Below are 15,058 nucleotides of genomic sequence, written 5' to 3'. Positions count from 1 at the left end.
AGTTGAGGGAGCTAGGAAAAGTTACACCAGCTGAGGATCTGGCATATGGTGCTTTAATATTGTGGATAACTACTGTAACTGTCACTGGCTGTGAACCAATGAATTATAAAAACCCAATGGATTTTTTTTTTTAAATAAATCCTGTAGAGCTGTATTGACTTTTGATAGACCCCTATTGACTTTTTTCCCACAAGGACAATGAGCGCATCTTAAAAATTGGCTACCGAAAGACACATCGTTAAGAGAAAATGCATGGTAGATTTGTTGTAAACAGAGTGCATGTTGTTTATTATTTTGTATTGGATTTTCAGTCCTGGTTGCTGTGTAGAAGTACGGAGTTACTAGATGGCTCACTGATGAAGAATGGGAGTGCGGGGGAAGGAAAAAAACACAAGTTTTTCTTTACAAGATTTGAATTTCACATAATCACATTAACAATTTTGCTAAATACAAGCATGTTTCATTCACATACAGCTAAATACAGCGGGGGGGGGGCGGGGGTTCCACATTTCATTACAGTGCATAACAGAAAGCAAGGAAAAGTGTACAGTATACTTTATTCTGGAGGTTCTGAGAAATTCCAGTCCAACATGCAGATTGTTTTTAATCTGTGACCTGTGCCACAAAAAGTTTTGTTTTTCTTTGTCCTAGAGTAAAAACTCCTGGATGTTTCTTTTGAATGATACCACCATCTGATTTCTCTAATGCCTCTTGCAGTAGTCAAAGCACTAAAACCAGTTGTTAGAAAAGAATGTTTATCAAAGCCTATAAGGTTTTTCATTTCAGAAAAAGAAAAAAACAGCCCAGACTTGTACACATGACTGTATTACGTTGTCTATTTGTTTTTATAAGCTGCCTAGAAAATGCAAGGAATTAGAAAACAGGTGAACACAATGCTCTTTTATTCAATATTAACCATTTCCTTTTGTTTCATTATTTTTAAGTAGTTAGTTTCAGATAGCACAGATTTTTGTCCTCAGACTGTACGTTTTTTGAACTATACTTACAATACAAATTCAAGGCTTACTCAAAGCCTGGACAAGCTTTTTTATGACTTTTCTAAATTTTATATTTAAATACTAAAAACCCAACTCCACTTACCGAAATGTAGATTTTCTTTATCATTTAAACAAAAAAAAGAAAAAAAGAAAAGGAAATGCAGTGAAAAGCTCAATCATTTTCCCCATTAGTGAGATCCTGCTATGCTGGCTCATGAGACTTTGATACAGGAAACATGATAGGCCCCAAGAGTTTTACTTCCTTCGATGTTCACAGAGTATTACTTGATTAAACCAAAATCTCTACATTTAAGACAGATTGTTGTTTAAACTAGAAAATCTGAGACCACTTTAGAGCTGGCTCTGCCTTGAAAGGCTAAAATGGTAGCTTGGCATATTTTCCATTCAGTGAATAAAGGTACATAAATACATTGGACCTGTTTAAATATGTCTGCTCTTGTTCGTGCATGTGAGAGCCTGACCACTCTGGGTAAATGCTGTATGTGCCTCACCATGCTCCACCAATGCCCCTCAGTTCTCGCTGACATCAGTGCAAGCTGAGGGGGGATAGCCTGCAATACCCATGTTGTTGTAGGTCTCTCCTGAGCCTAGACTCCCGATCATGCCAAATTGGGCCATTCAAGAAAGAGGTTTTGTAATGCACGCTGCAGACTGAGGGCCAGATCTACCTTCTCTTGAAATCATTGGAAAGGCTTCCATGGACTTCAGTGGGAGTTGAATGGGGGTCTTAGAGTTAGGTCAGCAAACTGAGTACAGTTATGACCTAATCAAGATTGACCACCGGTATTCAGAAGTAAAAGGCTGTATCATTTCCCGCAGCCAACCCCCATTTCAATATCCTCTAGATCTACGTTCGCTGCCTATGAATTCACAGTGGCACACCATGTTGGCTCTCACCTGCTGAGCTCAAGGATTGCAAATGTTACTAGAAAATTTAAAGGTAAAATATTATTCATTTTAATTTGTTTACAGCTTTTATACTTAAGCAATGGTCTTGTTATTTTTATGACACCTTGGGCTCAAATGGTACAAACTACAAGAACGGATCTGAAGAGAGACAGATTCAACTTGTCAGAAATCATACTCTTATGGAACATGGTACCTTAGAGGAGCAATTAGAAGTACTTTATTCTTGTCTACCTGGAGGCCTGGATTCAAATGCTGGATCTCTTATGTGGTTTGCCTAATCCCTCATAACCAAATTAACAGTTTGGCTTGTAAAACTCACAAACTTGAATAAATGTCACTTTACGTTTTTCTAACATGTTGATCCTCCTCGGCACAATGCAGGCGCATTGTTACCCTTCTGCATTCCAAAAGCTTTAGTGAATACAGTACTTACACGATGGTGTTCCCAGAAAACAGACACTTAATTATAGCCTTTTAAAGTCAGCTACCTGCCCTGTGTAGGCCCCATCTTGGGTAGAATATAAATAAAACAAAGAGAAGACGTTTTCTCCTATGCTTCTCTCTTCTTCCCTTTTCACCCTCTCAGACACTTTAGCTCTATACCCCTCCTTCCACTTCCTATTTCTCTCCTTCCCCAGATGCCAGTAAAGAAAGCAACACAATAAGAGCAGAGACTGCTGCCCCTAGCCCCTGCTTTCAGTACTGGACCCAGCTCTTTCCCTTGTTCTTTAAAAGAAAACTCCACCTTCAGGGATGTATGATGCTCTTGCTTTAAATCTTTTTAGTTTTCTTTTGTTCTTTCCTTTTTTCCTAAGGAGCAATGTAAGTTTACACTGAAATGCTGCCAACATCACCCTACTTCTGACAGTAAGACAGAAATATCTGCATTCCCCACCTGGCTGCTAATCACCGGTTGCCTTGACCCAGCTGTGAGATACTGGATGTGAGGATACACTGAGGAAGCTTTATACTCATGATCTGTTAATTATATTGGAAATCCATATAGTCGAGGTACTTCTACTACAATCATGGAGAGAGATAATAGGTATTTATAAAGTCATCTGATAATTATAATTGGAGCTGTCATGCTGGACTTAGCCCTTAGTCTCAGCTAGGCAGGGCAAGGAAAACACCCCTCTTTAGGGGGATGGTGATGGTTAAGTTTTAGTTATCAATAAAATAACCCTTATTTTCCTGTTAAAGTACCATACTACAGTCTTAGTCTATGTTTTAACGAGGTACAAGAACATGAAGCCCCAAAAGTGTGCGTGCCATATCTGTAAAATATATTTCTTTTGAGTTAACCCTGGAAGTAACATTCATGAATGGCAACCACACTATATTCTAATCTTCCTGGAAATATATTGTTGATGCAAACCAAGATTTTCTCTCTCCTCTCATGTGTGTTGTATTAATAGACTTTTCAGACTGTGGCTTCAACACATGGCACACAAAAACAGTACATGTAAAATTCCCTGTTCTGTACCATCTCATTCAGATCCTCTCTTGTTCTTATGCCTCCTGTCTCCTACAACATAAACATGCACCTTTGTTCATTCTCACATAGGTTTGTAGCCACCCCAATTCTGAAAGAGGTTATTTGGAACGGACCATTGCTTTCCTGGTTCTGTTCCTCTGGTGTCCAAAACAACGTGTGAGGCCATTCACCATGCTAGAGTTACAATCCCTTTCCGTCACACTGAAGTCACTTAGTAGAGTATGTTTGATTAGTAGAGTTCATCATAGCTTTTCTCACTAGAAGTGATTAGCACAAGCATCTCCTATCTGATTTCACCACCTCTTCTGAAGAGTGCACTACGTTCGGTACAAACCCACTCTTTACCCCTTCCCAGCCTTCCTGGATCGAAATTTCCCCCCTTTTAACAAGCTCATATATATCTCGAGTCAGGTCAGTGAAGGCCTTCTCCACGTTAATGGCATCCCGAGCAGATGTCTCAATGTACTTCATGCCGTATGCAGCAGCTAGTTTCTCAGCCTCGTGTCTAGTGACTTGCCGCTGTGTGTCAAGGTCGCATTTGTGACCTACCAAAACAAAGACAATCTGGTACGGCTGGACGTGCACCTTTGTCTCTTCGAGCCACTCATGGACGTTCTGGAAGGACCTGCGGTTTGTAATGTCAAATAAGAGGAGCCCGCCTACTGAGTTTCTGTAGTAGGCTCTGGTGATGGATCTGAAAAAGAACCCCCCCGCCCAACAAGAAAGTAAAGATCATTTTAGAAGTTGAACATTCTGGGGACAAGTTTTGTCCTTTTATTGGTGGTGGTTGAAATTTTCCTTTTCCCAAACGTTTTTGACCAGCTCTATTTGATAGCAGGTAGTTGGGTTCGAAGACTTATAGTCAAAAAGGGGTCATTATGATCATGTAGTCTGACCTCCTGCATAACAGGCCAAAGAATTTCACCTGATAATTTCTGCTTCAAACCCACTTCTGTTTGAGCTATAGCATCTCTTTTAGAAAGACAGCCCATCTTGACTTAAAGACTTCAAATGACAGAGAATGCACCACTTCCTTTGATAGGTTGTTCCAATGGTTAGTCTCCCTCACCGTTAAAATTACTGCCTTATTTCTACTCTGAATTTGTCTAGCTTCAGCTTTCAGTCATTGACTCCTGCTGTGCCTTTGTCTGCCATCTCAGAAGTCTCTTCCCCAGCTACACCACGATCAAGTCACTTCATGTTAAGAGACACTGTACCATACACCATGTACCTTCCCTAAAAGGGGTCTTCTTGGAACCAAGCACTCAGCAGATTATAGCTTTTTGTAAGGCAAAGAGGGCGTTTTCAATGGCCTGCAGTAGACTTGGAAGCTGGAGCCTAGAAACATTGTGAAAAATCAGAGGCATCATGTGCACGCACAGGCACGCTTTCGTTCTCTTACGGCTGCTGTAACCGCCAACACATTGCTAAGGAACATTCAAGCCGCTCTCTGGTGCCACTTCTACTTGAAGTAACTTGGGGACAGGGATATTATTGATTGTTAGCAATGATACAGTTCAATAATAATGCTGGTTGAAAATATGGGGAACAAATTCCACTTTTTTTTTGGTCAAAAATGTTAATTTTTTCCGTATACAGGCCCCAGCACTATTTGTTCGTTATAATTTTTGTTGCCCTGCAAGACTTGAACTCACGGGGCTAGAGCCACAGAAGACTTTACACTCCTAACTGCCACTTTTGGCACCTAAGTTCAAAATGTAGCCCATCAACCCCCTGCTCAGTTGTTGCCTAACCCTGGAGGTACCCCAAAGTTCCCGGGCACCGAAGTTTCCACTGCTAAAGTCTCTGCCCGTAGACATTTGCAAATCCATCGAAGCTCTGCTACTGCTGACAGAGATGGAGTGATTAGAGCACTCACCTGGGAGGTGGAAGACCCGAATAAAAATCCTCAGTCTGCCTAAGGGGGGAGCGAGTGCCCCAACCACGGGGCTGTCGCATATTCTGGGGTGGGCTCACTCGATCTTTTGTGTTGCAGCTGTTTCACTTTGTATAAAATACTTAAATAGTCATTGGGCCAAAGAATGAATGACTCTATAGCCGTGGGGTTGGTGCATTCTCCCCGTAGCCCCAGGTTCCAGTCCCCTGCTCCAAGGACTAGCTAGGTATTTTATACAACGCGGAACAGTTTCAACAGGAGAGACGTGTGATGTGTATGGCCCCTTCCTGCAATATCCTCAGCAAACCTTATTGAATTAAGTTTGTGTCTTTGGAGTCCATTGTATTACATGCAAAGGTTAAGTATTATTCGGGGCTACATTGAACAATGTGGCAGACAAGAATAGGCTTTTGGGACAATAGGTATGACATGGATTTCCTGGGGAATCACTAGGGGGAGGGGAAGGCAAAGTCCCCAGGTCCAGTTATGCAAAAACCCAGCCGTTTGAAGCTCTGCCCTGAGGAGAGGACCGTTGTCTGCTGATTACATGTTCCCAGATCAAAGGGCCAAGCTGGACACAGGAATGCTGGAACTATTCATGGTGGTTCTGGTTCTGAGCTAAGATGAACTTGTAACCAAAGAAAAACCCCTTGATGGGTTTGGAAGGACTGGCACCTACCAGAGCCCTTGTTGGCATTGGGGTAGTGATCGTTAATAAAGAACCTACAAGCATGCTAATAAACTGTATTGTTGTTAATGTTTTCTCTGTAATGCTTTTACCTTAAGAATAAATGTGCTTGCTTAGAAAGAGCTATGGGGTAACTTGTAACTGCTGACCATTACAGCTGCTCATGGGCTTCGAAGACAATGGAATGTGCAGATGTTGGCCTGGTTAGGCAGTCTGGGGATATCACAGGGCAGACAGGGAACTGTGCAGCCTGGAAAAATACCAGTCAGGAGGGCCATAGTCAGAGATGTGGTCTCTGCCCAAGAGAGGTGATGGCTGAGGAGCTGGAAGCCTAGAGTGGGTGCCCTTGGTGCACCATGATGGGGAAATAGAGATGGAGTTGCCCTGAAGTGGGACAACCGCCCCCCAGAATACCTATAGCCTGGTGATTAGGGCACTCACCTGGGGTCAGGTCCCTGCTCTTGATCAGACAGAGTGGGGCAGAAGCAGGGTTTCCCACACCCTGGCTGAGTGCTCTAACCAGTGGACTGTAGGGTAAAAGGGGGGTCACCTCCTTCCCCTCACATGTTCATGAGAAAGGACTAACCTGCTTTAAGCACCTACTGCAGGAGAGGGTTCCTGGCTGTGAATCGTGAGTGGAGGGAGGCACCTAGCCACCTTTGTCGGGGCAGGGCTTAGGCCTCCCCCTATTGGCTAGCTTAGGTGGCTCCCTGCTCAGCGTGTTGGCTTCTGGCTCCCGTTCTTAGGCTCCTGACTCTCCATCTGCATTGCCTAGGGAGCTTGGGGACTGAGGACTCCAGTGGGCAGCAGGACACCTAAAGTTAGGCATTGCAATGCTAAGCCTAAGTCCCTTGTGTGGATCTGGCCCATGGTAACTGAAGCATCTGGATTTTCAGGTGGAGGATGAAAAATGAAGGCCCCTATAAATGTTTTACAATCCCCAGGCATTACTAAAATGAGTGTTGTCTTTCTTTTCTGTACAATATGTGGCATACAAGAGTCTGACCCAACTCCCTTTCCTGTCAAATAGGAGTCTCTCCATTGCCTTCAAAAGAACTTGGCTCAGGCAGGCCCACAAAGAATGGCTCCTACATTAACACTCATGTGGGCTGATTTGCCTGATGGAACAAGCCCAAGCTGACAACAAAGTGTAAGAAGGGCACTTTGATTGGCATTAGGCCTCTTACTTTTGTTTCCAGCTCCACTGAATTACGGCATAGGTACTTGAACCTTCTACTGATTTAGGCCCCAATTCAGTCGAGCACCTGTGCACCCGCTTTTGCTTCAGGGCTTTTGCTATTAGGCGTCTCGTGGAAAATAGCAAATGCCAATGGACTTGTGTCCTTACATGCCTGAGATCTGACCATTCACAGGTTCTCTGTTCTCACTGCTGCAAAAAACAACATGCCGGGAACCGTGAGGCACCTTAGAAGAGCTTTGTGAGTCAGGGCAACTGCACGTGCAGCTAGAACTGTGACGTGAGAGCAAGCCAATCTGTGTAGTATTCATGCTGTAAACGGAACTACTACAAAACCAGCCCGTGAAATTTAGCCCGAGCAGATTTACATTTTGATGACAACTAAACTTGAGTAAATACCAAAGAAGCTGTAGAATGACTGCTGACTGCTGCTTTCTGTGCAGATTAAGGGATCCGTTGTCAATCGGGAAGCAAGTATACACTTCTCCCTGGAGAAGGTCATGCTTCTGAATGCTCTTTCCTTTGTGGGATCGTCCTATTTCATGACGGAACGTATTGCTGCTCTTTTATCGTGGGACAGGCACTGATTTCTTAATCTAGAGCAATCAGAATCAGAGTGAGGGGTCAGTGGGTCCTGCAAAATCTTCGTGTATCCAGAGAAACTGCCCCCAAATGACTATTTGGAGCTTCCAAGTTTTGCTTTATCAACAGCAAGCAGCACTGCTATAGTGTGATGGGAGAAGAGCCACAGGGCAGAGAGAGTAGAGAACTGAGAAGAAGGAGGATTTCTTGCCTATGGTATAGATAATCAATGCCCTCTCAAGTCTCTGGCTCAGATTCCCTTTCATGGACACACCCCCTGCCAACCCCAGCTTCCATGTCTTCGCTGCAGCAACTCCATTGTTTGCATACATGGGAAAAGTAATTTTTAGGGTAGTATTAAAGACACAGGTGAAAATAAGATCACTCTGATCTCATGGCTATGGCTGCTGGGTTATTTCCTCCGGTTTTGTAGCTGTGCTGCTCATGGACCTGGATTAGGGTTAGAGTTAGGGATACTTCCAGCATCCTGGAATGCTCTTCCTGGACCTGATTCTGATCTCAGTTATTCTGGTGTAAATCAGGAGCAACTCCACTGAAGTCAGTGGCTCAGTCAAAGTTAAGCACATGCTTGAGTGCTTTGCTAAATCAGGGCCCAAAACAATATGGTCTGTGGGAAAGCACTGACTCAGGCTGGCTGCTTGGAAAGCCGTATGGGGCCACCTTTTGGGATGCACAATATGCTGTGGAGAAGTCTTACCCAGCGTGGACCTAGCTGGTTTGCTAGCCCAAATGTCTGTAATTCTGTGACTTCATGTCTTTTTGCCTTGAAGGTATTGCTGAAGGCCAAGCGATTGTGTACCATTAACAAGAACAAAAGACTTTGCAACCTGTGTTATGTGAAGATTTGTGCAGCCATCTGCAGCCCAGCTGTCTAATTCCATCAGGCAGCCTTCCAGCCACTTACAGGAGACGGGAAAGCTTCAATCAGCGATGGCCTCCAGCTGGGAGTCTCCTGCCCAGGTGGAGAGCAGAACAGGCAGAGAAGCTAATCAAGATTCAAGAATTGGTGGGCCAAATTAAGACTTGGTCCAAATGGGTGGAACAGCAGTAGCTGTAAATGGGCTAGAATCAAGGGACAAGTAGCTGAGTGGTGTAATTTGCCCCCATTTAGCATTCGAGTTGTGCGTAAAACAAAGGGTAAGCAGCCTCAGTATTCCCACTATTTCTAAGGCTTTAAAGCAAGGAAAAATTATTGTAGGGGGAAAATCTTCCAGGCCTTCTTTATGCAGCGTGGGGGATGGGGAGCGCAGTGGCATAAGCTCATTTTTAAAAAATTCCTTAACAGGTCACCTTTACATTCCAAGCTGTAAGGATAGAGTCTGTATCAGCTGAAGGCTGGGAACTGCCCTCTCCCAATGGTATAAATCTGGTGTTTCTAGCCCTGAATGGATGCAAGATATCAGACTTTAAACATGTCACTTGCTAAGGACTGAACATTGTCTATCCCGGGCCACAGCCAGTGTCATGTGAGCAAATGGAGGGAGGGATTCAGCCACTGAAATGTTTCTGAGTCAGGTTAACAAAAAACGGCAGCTTTTTGAAGCTGCTCAGAGGTCTGGAAGGCTGGAAGTGGCCCACCAGGGAGTTGGATGAGTGAGCAGGGCGCAGGTGAAAGAGGTATGATAAATACAGTTATCACATGGCTGCAATTTACCATATGGTTCTGCAGTGAATCCCGTGGATATCCCCACAGATAGTCCTTTTCTTTGCTAATGAAGTCACGTTTGCTACCAATTAGTCTCTTAAATTACTAGTCCCCATTCAGTATTCAGTGCTCGAGGCTGCAAGGCATGCTACCACGGTACTCTCCCTATATGTAGGAAGGTAACTGTTACTCACAACAAGAAAAGGAGGACTTGTGGCACCTGAGAGACTAACCAATTTATTTGAGCATGAGCTTTCGTGAGCTACAGCTCACTTCATCGGATGCTCATGCTCAAATAAATGTGTTAGTCTCTAAGGTGCCACAAGTCCCCCTTTTCTTTTTGCGAATACAGACTAACACGGCTGTTACTCTGAAACCTGTTACTCACAGTCAGCCTAAAATCCTTGAACTGGCCTGGTTGATCTCCATCCCATAGTCTAGAGCCTTCAATGGAGCTGCTGCACTTTTGACAATCCGGTTGCATATTTAGATGCCTCAGCTAAGGCCGTAGGAACTTAACTTTAGGCAACCATGTTAGAAATGCTTGGCTGCTGTTTCTTTACACCAGCCTGTTCCATGTTCTTCCTTCACCTTCCTGCTTAAACTGCGTTTTTGATGTGAAGAAGGTAACAATCTGCACTGAATTTGCCTTGACTTTCTGTGCTTGGTGAACATTTATATCTATTCCCATAGCTAACATGCAGAGATCTGTTTTGATTTATTTTCACTTGGGCCAGTGGGAGGCAAACAAGCCTTGTTATGTTTCAAAATCTTCCATTCATCCTCCGCAGTACAGAGAGAGGCTGCGTGCTTCTGTATAACTTGGGCAAACGTTAATACACGCTCAGAATGTGTATTTTGCCCACTACATCTTTTTGGGCTCAGCAGAAAATTAAAGACGAAACCTTCTCTGTGCCATTGACTTCAGCGGGAGTCAGACGTGAACAAAGCAAGCAGGATTTGGCTCTAAATGGAACTACATCTGGGTCTCTGTATTACAATTTATAATTTTGGCTTGCTCAGTATATTGCACAGATACTTACAAATCAAGTCTGAAGATGGTATGTTCTCTATGCTCATCTTGCTGCTCGATAGACTGTTTAAGAATTCCAGTTTGCATAAAATAGTATCAATGGACAAATAATTCATAATGACACCAAGGGACCATATTTCAAGGCAGAGGCATTAACTGCATTTCCTGGCTTCCAAGGGCCTGATTTCTCACCCGTCACATATGAACAATGCTGGCTTTTCTAATCAGAATTGTACTAACTCTTTCGATTTCATTCATTCCACCTCTGAGGTTTGAACGTATTGTTCTGTTGCGTCAAAAACCAGAGCAGGCTCATTGAATGGAAACCCACCTAGTTCTTTGTGCAAAAGGCAAAGGCCTCACAGAAAAAGGTGAACAACTGCTAGCTAATTTTGTTCCCTCTGGGCTGGGCAACACCCCCGGCCAAAGGGGAAAATCTACAGATTCCCTCCACCTAAAAAGCCAGCTCTGGTCTCCGGCCCAACAACCAGGGACCAGCATTTTCTCCGTGTCCAGGTGTCCGAGGGGTGCATTAGGGGCGAGCTCTGGGGCAGCCAGGCCAGTTAGATTTGCTCTAGCCCGGGCGGGGCTTGCGGCCTCCCCTGCCCCAGTGTCAGATGGTTGCCCAGGCCCGCCTAGGGTCACAGGGAAAGAGGGAGGCCTGGGATGCGGCCCCTGCAGCCCGTGGGCGCTGCCTTGCACACAGGCGCTGGTGGCTCCCAGGCTAGGGGCTTCCATCCCCTCCAGCTCAGCCCCCCGGAGCCGCGGCCAGGGTGCGGCGAAGGGCCCTGAGCCAGGCCCGCGGGTGGGCTCCAGCTTTGCGGTCCCGCCTGGCGCGGGCCGGCTGCTCTCCCCCGGGCCGCCCCTGCAGCCTGCACCCAGCGGCCAGGCTCCGCCGCCCGGCCAGGACAGAGCAAGGAGGCGGCGCTGGCTGGCGGGGCTTCCCTCGGCAGATCTGCAGGCTCGTTGCCGGCGGGCGGGCTGCCGACCAGATCCCACCGGCCCTCCCTCCCTCCCGCTCCTCTCACCTGAATCGCTCCTGCCCGGCCGTGTCCCAGATCTGCAGCTTGATCCTCTTCCCCGGCTCGATCTCCACCAGCCGCGAGAAGAAATCCACGCCCACCGTGGGGTCCGAGACCTGGGCGAAGCGCCCCTCGGTGAAGCGGCGGATCAGGCAGGATTTGCCCACGGTGGAGTCTCCGATCACGATCAGGCGGAACTGGTAGAGCCAAATCGCTTCCATGCTTCGCCCCGCTCTGGCCTCGCCCGGTGCAATGCAGCCTCTGCCAAGCGCCTAGCTCAAGGCACGCGCCGCCCAGCCCATGCCGAGCCCGGAGCGGATGCGATGGAGGCTCTGCGGCCAGCAGGTGCCCCGCGGTTCTGCTCCTAGTCCTGCAGCCGGGTCCAAGGCAGGCACCCAGCAGAGGGCGCTGGAGGGACACTGCCCACCAGAGGGCGCGCTGCCTCGCCCGCACCGCCCACCAGAGGGCGGCCGAGTCTCACCGCTGCTGCTGGGTTCTGGAGCTCTGATTTAGGAGAGAAATACAAGCGCTACAAGGGCAGGTCTGCGTGGAAGGTGGAGATCAGGGATGCCTTCAGAATGCATGGGATCCGTCTTCCCCTGTCCAGTCATGGTTTCTGGCTGCTGGGAAATCTTCTTGGGGGAGAGGCGGGTGGCAGGAATGCACCCCTTCCCCCTCCCTCTGCCTCCAGTTCTGCAACACACATGCAAGATGTCTCTGCTGGAAATGCAAAGGTCAGATGGTCTCCATTTTGCCCCAAGCCAGTCTAGATTTCCCCCTTCGCCAGCTTGTTGTTTTGCTTTTTAAATCAGGATCCGACATGCATTTTGCTACTGATCCGTATTTCCTTTTGCAATTGCAGAGAAATGCGTTTGTAATTCACTGAAAAGAACTTGGCAGTGGCTGGCCTAGATACAAAAGCAGAAAAGGGGTTGGATTGAATTTCCAGCTCTCATTCAAGGGCTCCAACCTTTCCCTCCCGCCCTCCCCCCACAGTGTTTACACAAATATCTAGAGCTATAACTCAGCAGCCTAAATCCAGGTCAGCAACGAAGGACGCCAAGAAAAGGCTCTGATCCCCCCCTTCGTTACCCCTTACCAAAACAGACTCCACCCTGCATACAGGAAGATCAAAGCCTCCAGGCTCAGGAAGTCCGATCTTGATTAAAACAAAAAAACAACCCGATGCTAGAAGGCTTCCTAGGCTCTATTATTCTGTGCCTCCAATTCAAGCATTACCAAGGGGATGGTCCTCAAGGGCACCTGACTAGCTCCAGAGAAGAGGTTTCATTTCCCTGCAGCCAGAAGAATTGTAGCCCTTCCTCCAGTGTGGACTTTAGTCGCAGAGATGCCCAGGGTTGTAAAGATGGAGAGCTGGCGAATAGGGGATGCTGGGGATCACAGAGCTGATGAAATGGCAGCAACATCAGCACCAAACACTCTGACTCATCATTGGCATCAGCAGCTACTGTAATCCCCAGGATAGAGGAGCAACCGCCTTCTGTCTTACTCTACCACATTGACTAGAAAAGAAGCTACTCACCCAAAAAAACAAAACAAAACAGACAAAAAAAAAACAAACCCAACCCGAACACAGCAAAGATCCAGATTTTAGCTGAAGACAAAGGAAATTAGCAAATGGATCAACCTGGTAAAATGAGGAGACACGTTGTGCAAGGCTCAGCCACCTAGAAATGCTGGCAGTGAACATCTAACGGTATCATGATTTATTATTTCTATCTTGGGAATACCTATAATGTGCTAGGGGCTGTCCTCATGTGTAGAAGCCACTGTCCCTGGCCCAAAGAGCTCACAATCTGGATAATGATGATTTTAACTGCGTGACTAATGGAACACTTTGTACTTGAAATAAAATAGCTATACTGGTCTATCTTTGCAAATGTTCACCCCTAAAACAAGTGGCTAATGAAAAACATTTAAATATCACAAAACTTAGCCAACTCATTGATTAAATGTGACCACTTTTATTTTAGCAATGTTTTGAATGAGCATTCCTGTCTGTTACACAGTGCTGAGCATAGTGAGGCGCTAGAAGCAACAAACAATACTCTTTTGAGCAACATCAGCGTGCTTAATGCTGTCCAAACAAAACTACAGAAACAAGCATCTTACACTGTATCTCATAGCTTTCATCCTGAAGTTGCACACAGCATTTTACACATTTAGAAGTAGATCCACCCATCACTTGCAATGCAGCCATCTCTGGAGTGGAACATGGCAGCTCTTAACACCTCATAGCTGCATCATACATCAGAGCCACTTAGGACAAGCTAATTAGATTATAAACTCAGGGCGGAGACTATCGTTAACTCCGGTGTTTGTACCTAGTACAATGGCACGTTGAGCTTGACTGAACCCTTTAAAATGGAAAAACAGTATACTGAAAATGACAACAAAAATGTTGATTGAAATTTTTAATGTAGCAAATCATAAAAAATTCAAATTTTGAAAGTATAGACATTTGGTGAATAGTTTTGACAAAGAAAAAGGGACTTTTTTGACAAAAAGATTTTTTTTTGTTCACGTTTCAGAGTAGCAGCCGTGTTAGTCTGTATTCGCAAAAAGAAAAGGAGTACTTGTGTTCAAAAAATTCCTACTAACTCTAACACTGACTGGGTAATAAATAATGATAAGGGAAAAACAACTATATCCACGTGACTCTGCAAGGGCATTTATTTTGGCAGAAGTGAATTTCCTAACTTGAAATTTTACCAGGATACTTACTTTAGTGTTTTTATTCCTGTGAAAAATGTCAAGCGATTTTTAATGGACTTTAAAATATAATTTATTAATTTGAAATATTTACCCAGGAAGTTCTCATTTCAGTAATATCTTGGGAATGGGGGAAAGGATGCTTCAAGTAGCTACAGAAATAGGGCAACAGAGTGATATTAAAAACATTAATCAAAGTTAGCTTTAAATTAACCAGAGCATTGTTAACAGTAATACTCAGCACATATCAATTGTATTTTACCCAACAATTTCAAAGCATTTTGCAAATGTGAATTAAGCCGCACAACAGAGCTTGCTGTTTATCACTGGTTTTTCACACTCTTCCCCCCCCCCCCCCCGCCATGCACATCTTTCATTTGGACATTACAGAAGGCTAGTGAATCTAATGTTACAGTTATTATTAGTCATTATTGTAGAGCACTACACAGTGTATTAGCCAGGTTAAAGCAGTCCTAAAAGACAAAGACCTTGCCTCTGTCCTTACAGGATTCCTAGCACATAGCAATTGAAGGACATGGCAAACAAATGAGAAGGGATGAGCTAGGGCAAGGGTTACAATAATAAAACCACTTGGTTACTCAGCTGCAAGCAAATGCACAGCTCTAAGGTTGCTAGGGTGTGCCTGTATTAACTTATTTCCTGTACGTGAAACAAGAAGAAATGTACCTAGGAGAGCTATGAAGAAGGAAGAGGTGGCATCATGAACTGGGAGTGGGAGGATGCTCCACTAGTGGGCTCACTGCAGAAAGAGGCACAAATGTGAAGGTGGGTGAAGCTAACAAAGAGTTCCCA

The 15,058-nt window shown here is 45.2% G+C and overlaps 1 protein-coding gene across 2 annotated transcripts; it reads right to left on the bottom strand.

Annotated features, from left to right (window-relative positions):
- Positions 1 to 267: 267 nt before the first annotated feature.
- RAB39B (RAB39B, member RAS oncogene family) lies at positions 268 to 14,501 on the bottom strand. Of its 2 annotated transcripts, XM_037909274.2 has the most exons (3): positions 12,752 to 12,976; positions 11,519 to 12,420; positions 268 to 4,120 (listed from the first exon to the last, which is right to left on the bottom strand). In XM_037909274.2, the coding sequence occupies exons 2-3, from the start codon at positions 11,731 to 11,733 to the stop codon at positions 3,694 to 3,696; spliced, it is 642 nt and encodes a 213-aa protein (XP_037765202.1). In that variant the 5' UTR covers positions 11,734 to 12,420; positions 12,752 to 12,976; the 3' UTR covers positions 268 to 3,693. The 2 variants fall into 2 exon arrangements, with proteins under 2 accessions (XP_037765202.1, XP_043378134.1); XM_043522199.1 differs by having other exon boundaries at positions 11,519 to 14,501.
- Between the last annotated feature and the right edge of the window lie 557 nt (positions 14,502 to 15,058).

This window comes from Chelonia mydas, chromosome 9 (assembly GCF_015237465.2).
Source record: "Chelonia mydas isolate rCheMyd1 chromosome 9, rCheMyd1.pri.v2, whole genome shotgun sequence".
Classification (NCBI taxonomy): Eukaryota; Metazoa; Chordata; order Testudines; family Cheloniidae; genus Chelonia; species Chelonia mydas.
Note: the sequence above shows the minus strand (reverse complement) of the source record. Positions and strands in the feature narration are given on the sequence as shown.